At 38.5% G+C, this 19,795-nt stretch overlaps 1 protein-coding gene across 1 annotated transcript in view; it reads right to left on the bottom strand.

Annotated features, from left to right (window-relative positions):
* Pkd2 (polycystin 2, transient receptor potential cation channel) overlaps positions 1–19,795 on the bottom strand; it is a 39,491-nt gene that overhangs the window by 2,586 nt on the left and 17,110 nt on the right. Inside the window, exons 3-13 of the mRNA XM_042668467.1 lie at positions 19,614–19,747; positions 17,784–18,034; positions 12,328–12,552; positions 10,856–11,084; positions 9,291–9,458; positions 7,272–7,453; positions 5,117–5,237; positions 3,471–3,569; positions 2,587–2,708; positions 2,215–2,332; positions 989–1,152 (exon numbers count right to left, since the gene is read on the bottom strand). Of these exons, the coding sequence (XP_042524401.1) occupies positions 989–1,152; positions 2,215–2,332; positions 2,587–2,708; positions 3,471–3,569; positions 5,117–5,237; positions 7,272–7,453; positions 9,291–9,458; positions 10,856–11,084; positions 12,328–12,552; positions 17,784–18,034; positions 19,614–19,747 (1,813 nt within the window). The remainder of the gene's footprint in view (positions 1–988; positions 1,153–2,214; positions 2,333–2,586; positions 2,709–3,470; positions 3,570–5,116; positions 5,238–7,271; positions 7,454–9,290; positions 9,459–10,855; positions 11,085–12,327; positions 12,553–17,783; positions 18,035–19,613; positions 19,748–19,795) is intronic.

The raw sequence follows: 19,795 nt of genomic DNA, 5'->3' as shown, positions 1-19,795 counted from the left end.
TTTTTTTAAGCCATTATAGACCTCAGGGCCTAGGAACTCCCCCTTAGCTTCGCTGCTCAAGAATGGTGGCTCTACCACTTGAACCACATCTCCATTTCCAGCTTTTTAGTGGTTAATTGGAGACAGGAGTTTAATGGACTTTCCTGCCCAGGCTAGCTTTTGAATCTTCAAATCTCAATCTTCAAATCTCTTGAGAAATTAGGATTATAGGCCTAACCCACCAGTATATGGCAACTGAATTTTCTAAAGGAAACGGTATGTGTGATGTTTGGTCTCAAAGATATTCACTGCAGTGCTATTATTTGAAACAAGTTACTGTTTAAATAAGGTATCATTCATCTATAAAATGGAATTTTAAGGAGATACCCCAAATTATATTTTGACGTAATTGTATTTAAAGAAATACAATTATTTTTACAATATATTTAATAAATAAAGCAGTGAGAAAACACCATGTTCATTTACCACACCATTGTTTTGTATAAAAAGTATCCTACAAATACCTAAAAATCGTATCATCAAAGGTAAGTTCTAGAACAGGAACATAAAAATTCTGCAGATTACCTACTGAAAAAACTGTAACTTTTTAGCATCATCTTATCATTATTTACTTATTTATTATTTATTTAAAATGTTTTACTTCATTATCATTTTTTAAAAACTCAAGTGTTACAAATGCTACAGCAATTTTCCTAAGGGTTAATAGTAAATGGAAATTTTTTAAAGAAAATCAACTAAATTTTAATAATGACCAAAGTCTGTAGTATATCAAACTATTTAAAGAAATAGGACAAAAAAAAAACCCTTTCCAAATTTCCAGTCCAAGAAACCCAGAGAATTGCAAATTAGATAAAGATCAATAAAGGCTACAGAAATAAAGTACTGATGATTAGTAATGGAGAGAGGAGTGTGAGTAGAGTGACAGGAAACCACTTCATCTGACTCAGGCTCTGTTCAGCCCAAATTCTGCCCATTCATTTATCCTTACACCTGAAACTCTTCATAAGAGACCCCACTAGAGATGCTTCCCCTCCTCCTGGAACTGTGTCCACTGTCATCATCATCATCTTCCTCAGAGTCATCCAGGCTTCGTGGGAAACTTCGGCCACTCATGGGACGTGGTAAAGAGCTATGGTCCAGGTCCAGGTCCTCCTGCAGAGTACAGAGTCAAAGTGAGCAGCAAGTACGATACAAACCTACAGAATCTTACCAAAGTAAAAGATGGGTCAATTGGCCCAGGACTCCCACAGGTTTCAATTTTATGGACCAACAGATGTAAAACATAGATTTTAAGCAATTGGCAAGGTGTTGCTAACTTTTTATTTGGATGAGAAAGAACAAAGAAAACAAAGTAAAAAGTAAACCAAAGAGTACATTTTTCACCTTTTCATAAAAGAAAACAATAGTAATAGCTCGTAAGTAGAAGAGAAATAACCTCAGAAAAGAATTTTTGCTAAATTAAACTTGTAATACTTCTATTTAATTGTTCTTCTGTTCATATTTCACAATGATTGCTGAAGTTTTTCACCTAACAGAACTTGCCTATAGAGCAGTGTTTAGGAAAGCTACACTGGACTTCTTCCCTATAGCAAAGTGTTTTGCCCTAAATTCACCTAAATTCTCTGCACACTATAAGCTTATTTATATTTACCGAATACTCTGTGTGTGCCTGTGCGCAAACATGCGTGTGCACATGCACTGGTGCACTTGTACCAGTATCAGGGCTTGAATTCAAGGCTTTGCATTCTTGCTTGGCTTTTCACTCATGGTTAGGGCTCTAGCACTTGAGCTTTTTGTGGGTTAACTGGAGGTAAGAATCTCATAGACTCTCCTACCCAGGCTGGCTCTCAACCTCAATCCTCAGATCTCAGCATTCTGAGTAGCTTAGGATTGATTACAGACATTAGCCAGGTACCCAGATACAGAATGCACTGTTTGGCTTCATCATAGTCTAGTTTCACTTTAGTTTTGTTTCACTCTTCACCTTGACTTTTTTACTATCATGCAATTTTATTGCATTTTACATTATTATTCTGATATATATCCTTTGGGGATCAATAACGAATACATAAGTTAAATGAGGAAGTGAGAAAGAAAGAGAGATTAAAGAAAGAAACAGAGAGACAGAGATGGATTTATAGTAGGTTGCCATTTAATGTAGTATTTGATATTTGGAGGGAGCTGAACCTACCATAGTCTCCAAATTAGTCTTACCCTCTCTCTTTCCAAGTCATCTCTCATCTGCTGGTGCTCATGCTCCGTCAGCTCTTGGTCTCCATCTTGGTCATATTTGGTGAATATTGCCTCAATCTCTGCATCTGTATGGCCCTTCCTGAAATTATTGAGAAAACACAGGTAAACTCATTCTGTACACAGTTTAACCTAAGCCCAGAGATGTCAAAACTCATCAGGAAAGGAGAAAATGGTGAGGGGGAGGGTTAGGCCTCCTCTCTCAGCATGTTCCAGAAAGATACATAACCTAAAACACAAGTGATCCTATGAGTGCTTGGGCTAGAAAGCACCTCTCACCAAGAATCTATCATTAATAAGACGAACATCCCAGGGCTCAGGCAGTGTGACTCTTACCCCTTGAGATCTTGTCGAAGTTCATCAAAGTTTAATTTGCCTCCTCCTTGCCGCAGACACTCTGAAATGTCATCCACACTATTTTTTTTCAGTTTCAGTTTAACCAGAGCTTTATGATAGCCCTATGCGCGCACGAGAGAAAGAGGGGGAAGATGGTGGGGGGGGGGGGAGGGAGACAGAGACAGACAGAGACAGAGAGACAGAGATGTGCTTTAGTTCATTCTCCTTTTGCATTTGTTCCATCTTTCAGATATAATAGTAACTACTGTAAAACTAGTGCCTGATTGCCAGTGGCTCATGTCTGCAATCCTAGCTACTCAGGAGGCTGAGATCTGAGGATCGTGGTTCAAAGCCAGCCCAGACAGAAAAGTCTGTAAGACTCATTTCCAATAAACTACTCAGAAAAAGCCAGAAATGGCACTGTGGCTCAAGTGGTAGACTGCTATCCCTGAGCACAAAGAGGCTCAGGCCTACTACAATTGACAAAAACAAAAAACAACTAGTGCCTTGTGGATGAAGGCACCTCAACAAGAATGAAGTCAAGTAAGAAAAATGAAAACCACTACAAGTTTCGAACCATCTGCCACTAAAATAGAAATGTGCAAGTCCTTAGAATATCAAGCAAACAGCCATAGATTCTTTTTCATAGTCTCTGACAGCAAAATTTCCTTATATATGTTAAGCATTTTCTTTTTTTTCCCCAAAAAAGGCAAATATGATGATATTCAAGTCAAAAACTAGAAGCATAGCTAGAATGTAGCTTAGTGCTAAAGTTCTTAATAGGTATGTGAAAGGTCCTGGGTAGACCTCCAGCACTGCAAACTACAAACTCTTCATTTTATGTAGGAAATAAAAATAATTCTGTGAATTAGGGATAATACTACCTTTTTGATGAGATCTGAAAGCTCCATTTCAGCTTTCTGCTGGGCCAAATCAGATTTCACTTCAGAGTAAGTATCATTGATGATAGCCAAAAACATATTCTGTTTGGAAATTGAAGGAAGAAATTGTAAACATCAATAATTGCCACATGCCTTTTAAATACTTTATGAAGATATTGTTTTGCTATATATTCCTTTTGTAAGATTATTTTTCCATTAAGTTAATCCAGACAAAATATAAAACGCATGTTCACTTACAAAATCATGAAACTTATACAGAACTTAAAATGCAACAAATTATTAATGTATTTATTTACAAATGGCAAATTATTTCAATTTTGTCTTATCCAGAAAAAAATGTTAATATTTTACAATATTTACGTAAGCTACTTATGTAGAAGTCTAAAGAATTAATCAGGTTTCAACAGTCAATACAGACTAGTATTTTTGTTGTTGTTATTGGTTGTGGGGTTTGAACTCAGGGCCTTGACACTGCCCCAGTCTCTTTGTGCTCAAGGCTAGCACTCTACCACTCGAGCCACAGCGCCACTTCTAATTTTTGAGTGGATAATTGCAGATAACAGTCTCATGGGGCCTTAACTGCCTAGGCTGGCTTTGAACCACAACTCTCAAATCTCAGCCTTCTGAATAGCCAGGATTACAGACATAAGCCAATGGTGCCTGGCTCAGACAAGTAGTATATTATGCTCATTCTTTTTTTTTGGTCAGTCATGGGGCTTAAACTCTGGATCTAGACATTGTCCCCAAGCTCCATTCCTCAAGGCTTGCATTCTACCACTTTGAGGCACAGTGTCATTTCCTATGCTCATTTTTTTGTTACATATTCAATTATATTAGAGATTTACCAGAAGTATTAAGATCACTACAAAATTTACTAATAGTGGAAGTGATTCTGCTGTTTCCTTAAGATTGTTTTCCCTGTACAGTAAGTCTGAAGTGGTAGTGCTTGGATGAAATATGTCTCCTGCCTAATAAACAGTTTTCAGTGGAAAAAAAATGTTAAGAATAAGAAGAATACATTTCAAAAATCTCAACTAATTTAAAATGTGTTAATTTATATCAAATGAAGAGTGAAATGTGTATTTTAGACAATTATTTTTAAGCCATCTTCCATTGATTTCCAGAATTACCTATAAACTCAATACATAGAGATCTTGGCAGGCAATTTCTCATGTGTGAAATATGGATCAGCTGAAATAGAATGAATATCTTAATCTTGATGGACAATGAATTCCTCAAAAACTACCTTGAATTTTTGGCTCTAATCTTGCTTTGTCAGATCCTTTTTTTAAAAGAAGAAAGGAAAACAAGCAAAATTGAAAGTAATTCATGGAAGTTCTGACGTTTGCATTGAAGAAACATAAGTACCTCCTACTTTTGAGGAAAAACGATCATTTTACGCAATTAAAAAAAACTATTTTTTCTAGGTTTTCTGCACCAAACATATACACATATACACATATGGACAATGCTTAAAACCAAGAATCAACAAAAAATAGAATAAAGGAAGCTTTCTAAATTCAACATTTGTGTCTATTTTGGGGGCTTTTATCTGAAACAATGAGGAGTAGAATGTGATTTGTGAGCATGAAGTTCAGTCAACTTACTATAAATAAAAGTGTACATACCAAAAGAATGAAGAACATAAAGAACACAAAAGTAGTGAAATAAAGTGGTCCCAAAATTCGATTCGCTTCCTCAATCTCTGCAAAGTTGACATCACCCACAATGATACGAAACTGAGTAAAGCTAAAAAACAAAAACAAAAACAAAAAAACAAAAAACAAAAAAACCAAATCATAATACAAAACCAAAGACTAGCCAGGAATGTACATATTTTAAAAGATTTCATGTTTAGGCTTTTAGGCAACCACAGTCAACTGCCAAATAGTAGAAAATTGTCAATAACTTTGGAAAAGTCTTGCTATTTATCTGGGCAATCAGTGACTACTGGAATAATATGCTTTCATATTACATGTCACGTCCATTGGGGTACTATTAATGTAATGATGGAAGGGTTTTTTTGGTCAGTTGTGGAGCCTGGGCACTGTACCTGAGCTCTTCAGCTCAAGGCTAGCACTCTACCACTTGAGCTACAGCACCACTTCGGCCTTTTCTGGTAATGTGCTCCTGAGGAATTGAACCCAGGGCCTCATGCATGCAAGGCAAGCACTCTACCACTGAGTCACCTTCCCAGCCCGGTTTGTTTGTTTTTTGTCAGTCATGAGGCTTAAACTCAGGGACTAGGTACTGTCACTGAGCTTTTTTGTACTCAAGGCTAGAGCTCTACCACTTTGAGCCATAGTTCCACTTCCAGTTTTCAAATGGTTATCTGGAGGCTTTCCTCCCTGAACTGGGATTTTCATATCTCAGCCTCCTGAGTAGCTAGTACTACTGGTGTAAGCCACCAGCATCTGGCTAATGTAATGATTTTTAAATGACTTATAGAGCAGTTGGCTGTAAGCATTAATATATAAATTGGGTAAAACATGGTAATGCTAAATTCACAAGGTCACACTGGGTCTGGAGTTAAAAGGTCTTCAAAGGGAAAAAGAAAGTGAAGAATGGCAGTCAGAAGTGGATGTGTTCAAAGATCCAATATTGTCACATTTGCTCAGACTGAGGCTAGAGTGGCTGGAAGCTGCCTGTGGGGGTCTTAAGAGAAATCATCTCCATTCCAGACTTTTACCAATTAGCAAGATTCATTAGGATTCTTTCTGTTTTTTTTTTTTTTTGTCGGTATGGGGCCTGAACTCTGGGCCTGAGCACTGTCCCTCAGCTCTTCAGCTCAAGGCTAGCGCCCTACCACTTGAACCAAAGTGCCACTTCCAGCTTTTTCTGCTTATGTGGTGCTGAGGAATCGAACCCAGGGCCTCATGCATGCAAGGCAAGCACTCTACCACTGAGCCACCTTCCCAGCCCCAAGATTCATTAGGATTCTATTCACAAAACACTATTAACTTTCATGGCCGTCTCCTTTCCTGACTACTCTTTCGTAAATGGCATAAATGTCAACACTAAACCACTGATCTCGCTCTCTCTCTCTCTCTCTCTCTTCTCATTTTCTTTTTATGCTGGTAGAATTTAGGACCCGGGCAATACCTCCTAGATTTTCCCACTCAAGGCTGGAATTCTATCACTTGAACTACGGTTCCACTTCCAGCATTTTTCTCATTAACTGCACATGACTTTTCTGCCTGGGCTACTTTCAACTATGACCCGATCTCTGTCTCGTAACTGAGATTATGGAATTGAGTCTCTGGCTCCTAGCAGATTATTGTTTTGTATATCTGGAAACTTTAGAAAGATGGATCTTTCATGTACTCTTCTACTTTTCTCCATGAATATTAGAATTGTATTTAATTTTCCTTATAAAATACCTTGGAGTTCAAAATACATGGTAACAATATTCAACAGGAATCAAAATTTCATCAAGCAAGCACTTTTTTGGTTTAAGAATCAAGCCCACTATACCAGTGAGCTATATCCCCACCAGCAGCAAATGGCCTTCTGGAAACCCCATACTGGATGCCGAGAGGACTTTAGCCATGGAAATGGAACTAGCTTCTCTGGCTGTGTTGCTGTCTCTCTACTTAAGAGCTGCTTTCTTAACCATCAGCATTTCAGAATGTAAGGTCATCTTTTCTTTACTGAACCAATGTTTCTAGTAAATAACAATGTTTAACTCTTGCTGGTCTAATAGCAGCCATGAAGACTTCTGTGTCCTTAGGAAGGAAGTGGCATCTGATTAAATTTTTCTTCCTTAAATTCCTACATACTTACATACATTCTTGGAAAGTACTGAAGTCATCAACCTGAGTACCGAAGATAAGGTAGGCCAACTGAGCATATGCTAAGAAGATAATGAAAAACATAATGGTGAAGCCAAAGAGGTCTTTGGCACACCGAGACATGGTTGTGGAGAGCTGACTCATGGTTCGGTTAAAACTGATGAATTTGAAGAGCTGTAAGAGAGAAGACACCAGCAGATCAATGGGGTATACACATACAATATTATTCCACCATAAAAAAAATGGAATTGTAATCTGATCTATGTGATAAACCTTTAAACACTATACCCAGTGAAATAAGCATGGACCAAAGGTCAAATGCTGTACGATTCTACTATAGGAGGTACTTGGAGCAGTTAAGTTCATAGACAAAGCAGAAAGATGTGGGTGAAGGGAGGAATAAGAGGTTGATAGTAAGGATATGACATCATTTATTATGCATCAAATATGTGAGATAGCAAATACAACGGATTTAAATCCCACAATGACTGAAGTATTAGTCTGTATCCTCAGAACTCAGTGAATCTAGGAAGCATGAGGTAGACCAGTTGTACCTGACAGCAAAGTCCCACAGAACATTGCTGTGGACAAAGACCTGAAAATAATTGTCCAGGCTATACAGTGAATAACACAAAGTACAGGACAAGCTATGTAGCTTTATATGGAAGGAAGCCTAGGTTCAGGAGCTCATGGGGCATTAGAAATGGAATTGTGATCCCTATCTAGAATAACTTAATAGTCAAGTTTTGAGGAACAAAGCAGTAAGTAAAACTCAACCCAATGCAAGTGCTGGAAGGAAATCTCTAGAATTTTACTTAATGGCCACAACAAAATTTTTGAAGGTTATTATAATCAATATTGCTTAATAAAACTCATTCATTATTTAGTTATGTATGCATGTCTGCTTTTATTTGGCAGTGCTGGAGATCAAACTTGCTGAGTATCATACATATGAGGCAAGTGCTCTACCACTGAGCTCTATTGCCCACACCTAATTCCTACTTATTTATGATAGAAGTTTGGTGCCTGGTGATGGTTTCTATTGAACACGCATGGAACTGAAAAAGCATTCTAAAAGACCCAAGGGGACATGTATGACCTTTTAGCTTCAGGACATGCAGGTGGTAACAATTCTGCAAAATACTTGGCTGTTGCTAAGTATTTTCTAGACTACCTGCCCAAGAGAACTTTCTGTGATGCTGAAAATGACCTATGATTCCATTTCCTAGCAGAGTAGCCACCAGATCATGAACAATTCCAAAGTGGTTACCAAGACAAAAGAACTGAGTTTTCATTACAGTCAAACTTCATTTAAACTTAAGCATGTGGAGTCACATGTTACTCGAACTACTGTTTTGTACAGCACATTCCTAGAACTGATCTGGTTGCAGGCTGGCAGCAACCTCAGAACTTTCCGGCATCTCCAGAAAAGAGGTGCCCTCCATCTTTCACACTCCTGCAAATGCACAGTATGCTTTGGGAAAACAAGGACAGGCGTGAGTAAGGACTCCTTGTAGGAAGCTTCTGATGTAACCTCAATTCTGGGTGGAGCTGCCCTTTGGCCTCCTCCTGCAAAGAGGTGATGCTTCAAATGAACGCTTACAGGCATAGGATTTCTTGTCCTATATGCTGCACCCCTAATTTGTCTCTCTAAGGTCCTTTATTTACCTCCTTTGATTATGCCAGTATGTGAGCCTCCAGACTGGTCCCTGTGCTACAGTGGCCTGGAAATCCAGCAGACAACCTGAGAAGGCCTCTTACTCCATGTGTAAATCAAATCAACAGGGCCAGATCTGGTAAGAATTCAGATAGCAGTGGAAGTAGCTTCATCCCTGGTGACATGATTGTCACATGAATCTCAGTGGGACTAGTGGGACATGATGGAAACTTGGGAGCAGTTTTTGCTAGCTATTTGGTAAGTTCGATCAAGTTTTCTAATGTTGTGTGTGGCTCAAATTAATAAAAAGAAAGAAAAATATTAAAAATGCTGGTAGTGCAATACACAAATTACCTTAATCCAAACTAAAAAGACAGTGACAGCAGCTATATTGTTGAACTGTATTTGCCAGTATGCCACATGCTCAAAGTTGGGGTAAGAATTTTGATCTTCCAGAAAGTGTAACAGTTCTTCTACATTTGATGCTAGGTATATGTTAATTCCTATGGCTGCCACTGATAGCTGGAAAATAAAAAGATTTACATTTTATTACAACATAAAGTAGGTGCTCAGAAATATTTGAGAAATAAATGAATTCATCATTTTTACTTGGAGAAACAAAGCAATCAATATTATTTTAATTTAAACCCTTAAATGCTCTTCCTTTTTAATCATTCTGCTAGTTTGTCCTCAGACTACTGCTTAGCACAGATGGCTGGCTGATTGATGTCTGCTGTAGACTTCAGGGTATTTGCTAGAGAAACAAAGTAGAAAAATGGAGGAAACAATTTTAAAGTGATATTAAGATGTGATATTTAGAATGTAATTCCAGTCTGGGCACTGGTGGCTCATGCTTGTAATCCTAGCTACTCAGGAGGCTGAGATCTAAGGATAGCTGTTCAAAGCCAGCCCCAGCAGGAAAGTTCATGAGACTCGTCTCTCTAATTAACCACCAGAAAACTGGAAGTGGCACTGTAGCTTAAGTGGTAGAGCACTAGCCTTGAGCTGAAGAGCCCAAGAACAGTGCCCAAGCCCAGAGTTCAAGCCCCCACGACTGACAAAAAAAAAAGAAAAGAATGCAATTCTAGGTTTCAGTGAGCTTAAATTTTGGTCAGATAAAATAAGAAGTCTAAGTGCTTTTCATGACCTAGATGATCCAATGGACTAAGGGTACATTTTGAAATGGATGGAAACATGCTCTTAATTTTATTTGGTCAGAGAATGTTCTGAGGGGCCTGTTGGATTACAGGAAACCTCTCTTGCTCTGCATTAAAGTACATGGTCTGAACTGAGAGACAGCAGCACTAAGGGTTAAGCCAAAATGAAAGCCAAGGCAGGCAAGCCAGCAAAGAAATGCCTGCAAAATGTTGTTGCTGGTGAGCCAAAGAAACTGCTCTTGACTTCTATGGTGTTACCAGCTGTCAACTAAGGCTCTCCAGATGAGTACATGGCAGAGTACATGGACAGAACCTGTATTTTCTTCTCTGAATTATCTGCAGGGAATTCTTTGTAGGAATTCTATTTCCCTGTAAGTCAAATGTTTTCAGTAATTGTTTTTGCCATTAACTCAATTCATGTGCACAAAAGTATACATTAATTTTTACTAACAGATGAAGAAAAATATCAGCAAAAAACTAAGATAAATAATTTTATCCCTCACAGGTTATATGACATGCCAAAGCCAAATAAAGAGTTTTTGGAATTACTCACATGATTCCTGTGGTTAATTAAGACAATATAAAACACCCAATTCAGTCAGAAAGTTTCTCATGCAAAATGAGAACAAGTATTAACACAGACATCAGAAAAAAAAAGGAAAAGAAATATTGAATACCAAGATCCATAATGCTGAGATCAAAGACTGCAATGAACATGCTTTCAGAACACTGTAAAGAATTTGGCATTGTTCTCCAACTTACCACAACAATCACAATGTCCAGACAATTCCAGAAACTTCTGAAATAGAGTAGTTTGTGAATGCGAATTTCCAATATCTCTTCTACCATATAGTAAAGGATAAAGAAGCAAAAGCTAATCTCACAAGCTGCCAGGAAGAAATCAAAAGTTGTGACATAGCGGATCAGCTTTACAGGCTGAAACTGCCAAGAGGGAACCACCCCGCCAGTCGCTGGGAATTCAACCAATAACCTGTAATGTAATGAGACAACAATTAAAATGACGACACACGGATATAATCAAGACAGGATGTCTATCTATATACTTAGTCATTGTATTAAGGAGCTAATAAAATTGAAATTCCCTCAGCTTAATGAAAATCATCTCTAGCTTGGCCAATACCTACCTACTTGTAGGGCTGTGTGCTATAAAAGGAGCCCAATTTCCCACTGCCTCTTACCCCAAAGAATGACTTCCTTCTCAAACTTTCCTTACGTTTTGGACAAAGGTAAAAGACAGAAGCCATGCAATTAAACCCTGGAGTTGCCTGCCTCTCATTATCCTGTTTTGGTCCTTGCTGGAATCCCAGGAAAAGCTTAATAATAATTGCAATAGATTTTCTTTTACTCTTGTAATAACTGATATTTGAATTAATGTGCTACTATTTTCTGCAAAAGTTGTTATGGACAAAAGACTTGGAAAAGCTAACTGGCTCTTATAACCTCAAAAAGTATAATATAGTCATGAGAATAAATTACTGTATTTTGTGGAAATACATATGCAGAGTAGCCATGAATGATTTTTAGGTACTGCCAACATACTCCTTATCTCTATTTTTGTTTTCTCTTGTTTGAAAATTCCCATACTCTTAAGAGTAGGGATCTTTTGTTTTATTCACTGATGTGTCTCAGACACTGAATAACAGATACCTACAAAATGTCCAAGAAATATTTGTGGAATGAATGACAAATAAGAGCTCCTAGACAAGGTTATGAAAAAACCGGTTTCCTCATTGCGTCCCAGTATAGTCATGAGATCAACACTACAGGGCTTATGGAAAGACTTTGCACCTTTGATGAGTCTTGAGTTAGGTGCCTGGGTATCCACAGGCACAGGCCCTGACTCTGTGTTGTAGCTGACCAGCATGGACACTTTGTGTGGCGTGGACATCGATAGCACAAACACCAGTGATGATCCTTACTGGGGCTAAAGACAGATGTTTGAAGAAAACAGTGCATTTTCTGGATGGGACCCAGAATACGGATGAACTGGAAGCAGACTTAAGGCTCTTCACAAGCTGTAATATTCTAGGATCCCTTCCTCAAATATCTTCATCTAACTAAACCTTAAGTTTTCTCTTATTTCTTGCTACTGGCCTCTGTTTTTGGTCCCTGTCTCTAGTCAAGCGCAGGCAATGCTTTTCTGACCTATGTTCAGAATAGTATGTAAGGACAACCACCCCAAAGTGATACCTCTGTGTGCCCCAAGTACACACCTGACCACACAGAACAGATTAATGTTGGCATTGTACACAGAAAAGTCAATAAAGGTTGCTCTGGTTCCTCTATCCATCCAGACATTTTTCTTGAGGCCAGCAATTTGGGAAGCTGTTTCCTTTCTTGTTCTCGACAAATCCAGGTAATAGCCAGCTCCACTGTACACTGAAATTATTCCCCAGTGGCTGCTCCCATTCAAGTCCTTTTCACTTGTGTAGATCCAACTAATTAAAAGTGAAAAACAGTAACAAACAGGAAAAATCAGTAGAACACAGCGGCAATTGCAAAGATAGCTCTCGGTAAGAAAAAGTATGAAGTAAATAACACTTATCAAGTTGCCAGTGTGCTTTGCCTGGTGTTTTTTACATTTTTCTTACTGAATTCTCATATAGTCATTGGCCGCAGAACAAGGGCCCCAAGGCTTAGTAAAGAAACTTAGGGCCAATGCTTTGAGCTCAGAGTTGAGAACCCAGAGTCTGTGTCATCAGCCTTAGTTACCACGGCTGCCTTTCTGGTAATTGTCTGATTCAGGAAGGATGAAATGATTTGAGGTTCTCCGTGAGAATTAGAAACAGAAGGAAGACCACTATTAAAAGACTCACTGTTTAGCTTCTGGTTTTCTATATAAAATGAAATAACACTTATCTGAGAGGTGTTTTGTGAGGGATATATGAAATAATACTAAGGACCTGTATACATTTCTCTTACCAATGGTGTGAGATGCAGTAACATTTAGGAAAGGTGCCACCAGTAAAAGGCATGTTAACAGTTTGTAGGTATTAGGAAAAATAGGTTTAATAGACTATATAATATTCCATCCAACAATTGCAAATACAAGGTCATTTTCATCAGAAAATGAACAATAAAACTACCTATAATCAATTTCTATACCCAAAAGAATCAAATTCAGCTCAACACAAATATTGTGTGGCCACGTTCATGGCACTATTCACAATAGCCAAGTCAAGGGACCAGTCTATGGTACCAGTCTAGGTGCCAGCCAGTGGAGGAATGGATAAAGAAAATGTGATATAAATATAACTGCACCATGGAGTATTATTCATAAAGAACAAAATTATTTGTGGGCAAATGGATGAAACCAAAGATCATCATGTAAAGTGAAAAATGCTAGTCTTACAAAGAGAAAAATCTGAAGGTCTTTTTCTCAGGTGTGGGATTTAGAAGAAAAATAGGACATGAAAGCGCAAAGGAAATAATTAGAGATAGGGAAGTAGATAGGAGAGTAAAGAAGATAAAGAGAATATAGGGTAAGCCGGGCGCCGGTGGCTCACGCCTGTAATCCTAGCTACTCAGGAGGCTGTGATCTGAGGATCACAGTTCAAAGCCAGCCCGGGCAGGAAAGTTGGTGACTCTTATCTGCATAAAAGCAATAGAAAACCGGAAGTGGTGCTGTGCCTCAAGTGGTAGAGCACTCACCTTGAACTGAGGAGCTGAGGGACAGAGCCCAAGCCCAGAGTTCAAGCCCCATGACCAACAACAACAACAACAAAAAGGGTAAACATGATCAAGGACATAAATTAAAAAATTAATGCACATAAATGTCACAATGAAACCCATTGCTCTGGACAATCAATACAGGCAAAGAACAGAGAAGTCTTTAACAGAAAGAACAGTGCCTAAGGAATATCAATACCAAATTTCAAACTCTACTACAAAGCCGTAGTAATCAAAACAGCTTGGTATTGGCATAAGAAGAGACCTCAGGAACAATGGAATAGAACTGACAACCCAGAAATGAACCTACAGACCTATAGCTACCTAACCTTCAATAAGGGAACTAAAAAAATAGAATGGAAAAGAGACAGCCTCTTCAATAAATGGTGCTGGCAAAAATTGGTTAATCACTTATAGAAAACTAAAGCTAGATCCTTATATATCACTCTGCACCAAAATCAACTCCAAATGGATCAAAGATCTCGAAGTCAAAGCAGACACCCTGAAAACATTACAGGATGGAATAGGAGAAACCCTAGGTCTCCTTGACTCAGGCTGAAATTTTCTTTTTCTTTTTCTTTTTTTTTTGAAGAGTAAAGTTAAACTTTACAGTATTTTTTTCTATATACAAAGAATTACAGTACATGTTTATGGGGACTCCTAGTGGGGTAATGAGTACACTTCCTATTGAGCATTGTTAGCTCTTCCTTTGTTTTTCCCCTACCATCCCTTCCCTCCCCACCTCCACAACTTCCCCCTCCCTGCCCTCCACCTGAAATTGTAAAGTTCGTTGTCAACATAGTGTCTTGTACATCTCATTGTTACAATGGGTCAACCTGTATCCTTATTTCTGCATTTTGTTATATCCCTTCCCCCCCTCCCAAATGATAAAAATGTATATACAAGATGCAGGACACCGGAATCAGATGCAGTGAAAACAGGGGTTATACCATGAGGGAAGAACATACACAAGAAACAGAAGAATCACATAGTGTGGTATAAGAACGTTAAAAACAATAGCAAGAAAAATTTTTGCTCTTGTTTTTTTTAGGAGTGATCACTGATCACAGTGTGCTATATGAAAAATTCTTTCCTTAAGTTGGCTTGTCTCACTATACCCACAGCTAGGACATTCTCTCTGTAATTTTGAATTATCCTTGTTTTACATGAACTAAAAGAGAATGTCTTTGATCACAAGAGTTTGTCAGTGTTGGGTTGTTTCCACTGTGAGGTTCTTAAAAGATTTTTTCCTTCACAATATCAAAACAACTCATGTTAGAGTCCCTTTCACATGAAAGGTTTGTAGACATTACATACATTTTACTGTTTACAATAAAAATAATCTATACAAAAAAAGAAGAGAACTTCTCTGAAGAGAAAATAAGAATGGTCAATAGATACATGAAGAAATGGTCAACTCTCTGGCCATAAAAGAAATGCAGATCAAAACAACATTGAGATACCACCTCACCCCAGTTAGAATGGCTATAATCAAGAACTCTAATAACAACAGATGCTGGACGAGATGTGGCCAAAAGGGAACCCTACTGCATTGTTGGTGGGAGTGTAAACTTGTTCAACCACTTTGGAAAGCAGTATGGAAATTCCTCAAAAAACTCCACATAGAGCTCTGCTATGACCCAGCAGTCCCACTTTTGGGCATTTACCCAAATGATCACAAACAAGACCATATTAAAGCTACCAGCACAACTGTTTATTGTAGCATTATTTACCATAGCTAAGCTATGGAACCAACCCAGATGCCCCTCAGTAGATGAATGGATCAAGAAAATGTGGTATATATACACAATGGAATTCTATGCCTCCATCAGAAAGAATGACATTGCCCCATTTGTTAGGAAATGGAAAGATTTGGAAAAAATTACAGTAAGTGAAGTAAGCCAGGCCCAAAGAAATATAGGTCCCATGGTCTCCCTTATTTTCAATAACTAGTATATATCTGAGACAAGCAGAAAAGGTCAGATAAGATGATGTTAAGCGAGATGAACCCCAAGATAAGGACACAAGTAGTTTTTCTTTCTTGCTATTGTTTCTAATGTATTTATAAGGAACCGTGTGATTTTTTTGTTGTTGCTTTGTATGTCCTTCCCCCACAGGATAACCCGTTTTCACTGTATTTGATGTTATTGGTATAATCTCGGAAACAGAAGGGAAAAAACAAATTATTTAAAAAGGGATAGAGGGGCTGGGAAGGTGGCTCAGTGGTAGACCACTTGCCTAGTATGCATGAGGCCCTGGGTTCGATTCCTCAGCACCACATAAGCAAAAAGAAAAAAGCCGGAAGTGGTGCTGTGGCTCAAGTGGTAGAGCACTAGCCTTGAGCTGAAGAGCTGAGGGATAGTGCCCATGTCCAGAATTCAGGCCCCACGACTAGACCCCCCCAAAAAATAAATAAAAATAAAAAGGGATAGAGGTTGAGCCATTGCAACAATGAAATATACAAGACGCTATGTCAAAAACTGAACTTTACAATTTAGGATGGGATGGAGGGTAGTTGTGGAGGTGGGAGGGAAGGGATGGTAAGAGGAAACAAAGGAGGAGGCAACAATGTTTGATAAGAAATGTACTCATTACCTTGTTCATGTGATAGTAACCCCTCTGTACAGTATTTTAACAATAAAAAAGGTATTTAAAGAAAAAAAAGAATAGCCGGGTGCCAGTGGCTCATGCCTGTAATCCTAGCTACTCAGGAGGCTGAGATCTGAGTATTGTTGTTCAAAGCCAGCCGGGGCTGGAAAGTCTGTGAGACTCTTATCTCCAATAAACCACTAAAAAACCAGAAGTGGTGCTGTGGCTCAAGAGGTAGAGCGCTCACCTTGAGCTGAAGAGCGCAGGGACAGTGCCCAAGCTCAGAGTTCAAGCATCATGACCAACCAAAAAAAAAAAAAAGAAGTTTTGTCATTTGCATCAAAGTGAATGGGGCTCTCAAGTATATAGTATTAAGTGAAATAAGCCAAGAACAGAACTAGAAATAAATACTGCATTTCCTTACTCAAAATAAAAGTTAAGCAGTCAATGAAGAGAAGAGAGGTTTGGTCTCTGGAGGCAAGGAAAAGCAGAGAGGATGGAGAAAGAAAGCGGTTGGCTAAGAGGCCTCAACACATAGGTAAACAGAAAGTAGTTCTGTGATTCTATAGCATGTATATAAATCCAGTCTGTGAAAACTTAAGATATCTATAATGAAATGAGAGGAGTCAAGTCTCTAACACAAAAACATCATTAATGTTCAATAGAATAGAAATACTATGTATCTTAATACAATCATTATTTCTATGTGGTATACATGTATCAAAGTACTATACCTACAAGTATGTACTATTATTTATCAGCAAAATAATAACACTTTAAATAAGTATATTCTGAAAAAAAATGATTAAGAGCTACTAAAAAAAAATTCTGTATCAGGAAACTTTCTAGTAAATAATGTAGGATACAATGTTTTTTAACCTATCAAAAGAGTATTCATTAAAATTTTAACTGAAGACCTCAATTAAAATCTCCAGAGACTCACAGAATCTTCTTTGTGTGCTTGTGTGATACCTCAACCTTCTCAAAACATGAATGTTGACATTAAAATGGATTAACCATCAGAGAACCAAGAACTTGAGAACCAAGTCAGTCAACTTGGCGCAGGCTTACATATAAGTACTGAGGAATTACTAGGCACCTACTATGAAATTATCAGAGAATAAGGAATGAATACAAATGGAAAGTAAGAGATAAACATCAGTAAGAAGTAATGAAAACAGTGAAGGAATCGGAGTTGGAAGGAAGAACGCAGGAATGAGAGAGCAGGAAGAAAGCATGAATAGAGAATGAACCTCACAGGAAGGTAGAAGAATAAGGAATAAGTGAACATCCTTGGGAGGCAGTGAATGAATGAAGTGCCAGTGGGAAGTAAGAGAATGAATAAATGAAACAGTGCCAGGTGAAACAGAATTCATGTCACTGAGTAGCCAGGAGATAGATAGATACTTACGCTGTTCCATTTGCAGGCCCGAATGGGGCCCTGTCCTCACTACTGACAGAGTAGACATCATAGCATTCTTTAATTTCATCTCTCAAGTCCTGGGGGATGGTACACGACCCATTTCTGACTCTGAGTTGCCTTATACGTGGCACTCCTAACAGCAGGTTCTCGGAGAAGATGAAACTTCGGTTGTCAGCTTCTGTTTGGTTGCTGGGCTGTACCTTCCAGTAGAGTCCATCCAATAAGGCACCTTCTGTGAACTGAAAACGAAGGACATGGTTTTGAAAGGTTCCAAGTGCGGGGGTGCTTGTTCCTGGCTGGTGAGCATTTGTGTGAGCAAGACTTTGACAACTCTGAAAACAATAAAGAGCAATAGAGTGGGCTTTGCTGTGAAGAGACTTGGGTTTGCATTTTGAGTGGGATCCTTTGAGCAAGGCTCCCAGATTAGAAAGACTCATCAAGACACTTGGCCACAGTGCCTATTATGTGATATCTCTGACTTCTGTTCTGGGACTAAAGGCATCCAGTGAAGGTGTTGCTGAAACTGCCCTCCATCAACTCTATTTTTCCTAAAAGAAAGAGCATCTCACAGTTATAATCCCAAATTCAATTCGATCAACACTAAAGTGAGTGGGCTTCGTTCCTATACAGGGTCCTATAACTCTGCTTGTTTCTTTAGACACTGGCATTTATTTGATGGAATTGTGTATGTGGGAAAAGTCTCTTTTAGTTTTTGTAAGGAGCTAGAACTCTAGGGAGAACAGATTGAGCATCAAGTACATTATTCTTTGTTCTTTATTAATTCTTCAAGTACCAAGACTTGAATTCAGGGCCTCACTATCATTTATTTCTCCTCATAGCCAGAGCTCTACACCTCCACTGAGCTACACTTCCAGTCTTATACTTTGCCAGTTAGTTGGAGACAAGTCTCGCAGACTTTTCTACTTAATCTGGCTTTGAGTCACAATCGCCAGATTTCAGCCTCCTGAGGAACAAGTACTAGAGTGTGAGCCACCAGCACCCAGTTATGAATGTTACTCATCAGATGATGACACATACAGATCTGACCCAATGAGGTGGGAAAAGGTTAATAATATTTAAGTGTAGCTTTAGATGCTGAGTATGGTCACATATTAGTAGGTTCATGGGATATCATTTTGTTAATGCTTAATACCAACATCTCTGAATCCAGGGTTTAGTAAGAATTTTACCAATTATGTCCCCAGAGAGGAACAATGATTGCCTTTCCAATTTCCCTAGATTCCAAGTAATGTAAAATCCAGATCTGCTTAGTATGTGTCCTGTGGTATCACTCATTGTTCATTCTCTGCTGCTCAGTTAAAGTGTGTGATGGGAAAGAGGCTAGCTTAAATTTTACCTTAGCAGACCTTTGAAATAATGGCCTACCTTGTATCAGGCTTTCTGGAGTTAAGGAAAACATGCCATCATTAACACAGATACAAAGCACATCCATAGAGACTTCTGGGGCAATACATTCTAGAAGATTCTCAATATGAATGACATAATGAAGAGTAAAATAGGACCAACAAGTGTTGGCTATGCTAGAAAGGGTCCATTTTTCTTATCCCTTAGCCATGTGACAACAGACATTTTTAGATGTCACTTGCCACCTCTACAAGATAGAAAGAACACCATGTACTACTTCCTTGCAGGGTTAAATTTAACCTTATTTAACCTTTGGGGTTAAATAAGGGAAGTGTGAACACAGTGGTCACACTGAGGAAGTACTGGAGATACTTGTGTGGCACCCTCATGACACCAAATAAATGAACCATTTTGCAACAAGACAGAGGTATTTTCAAAGTCATTTGCAAATACCTTCCAGAAGTCTTCCATGGAAGAAAGCGTTTTAAAGTTGGTTTTCTCTGTTTTGGTCACTGGGGTGTCAAGGAAGAGCTGTGACATGGTCCGGGTGTGGTAGTACACATTGGAGCTCATCATGCCATAGGTTACTGGAACACAGAGAAAGCTGAGCTCAGAGAGAGAGCTGCGCACAGTCA

This window comes from Dipodomys spectabilis, unplaced genomic scaffold (genome assembly GCF_019054845.1).
Source record: "Dipodomys spectabilis isolate Male_0828 unplaced genomic scaffold, ASM1905484v1 ptg000436l, whole genome shotgun sequence".
NCBI classification, from domain to species: domain Eukaryota; kingdom Metazoa; phylum Chordata; class Mammalia; order Rodentia; family Heteromyidae; genus Dipodomys; species Dipodomys spectabilis.
Note: the sequence above shows the minus strand (reverse complement) of the source record. Positions and strands in the feature narration are given on the sequence as shown.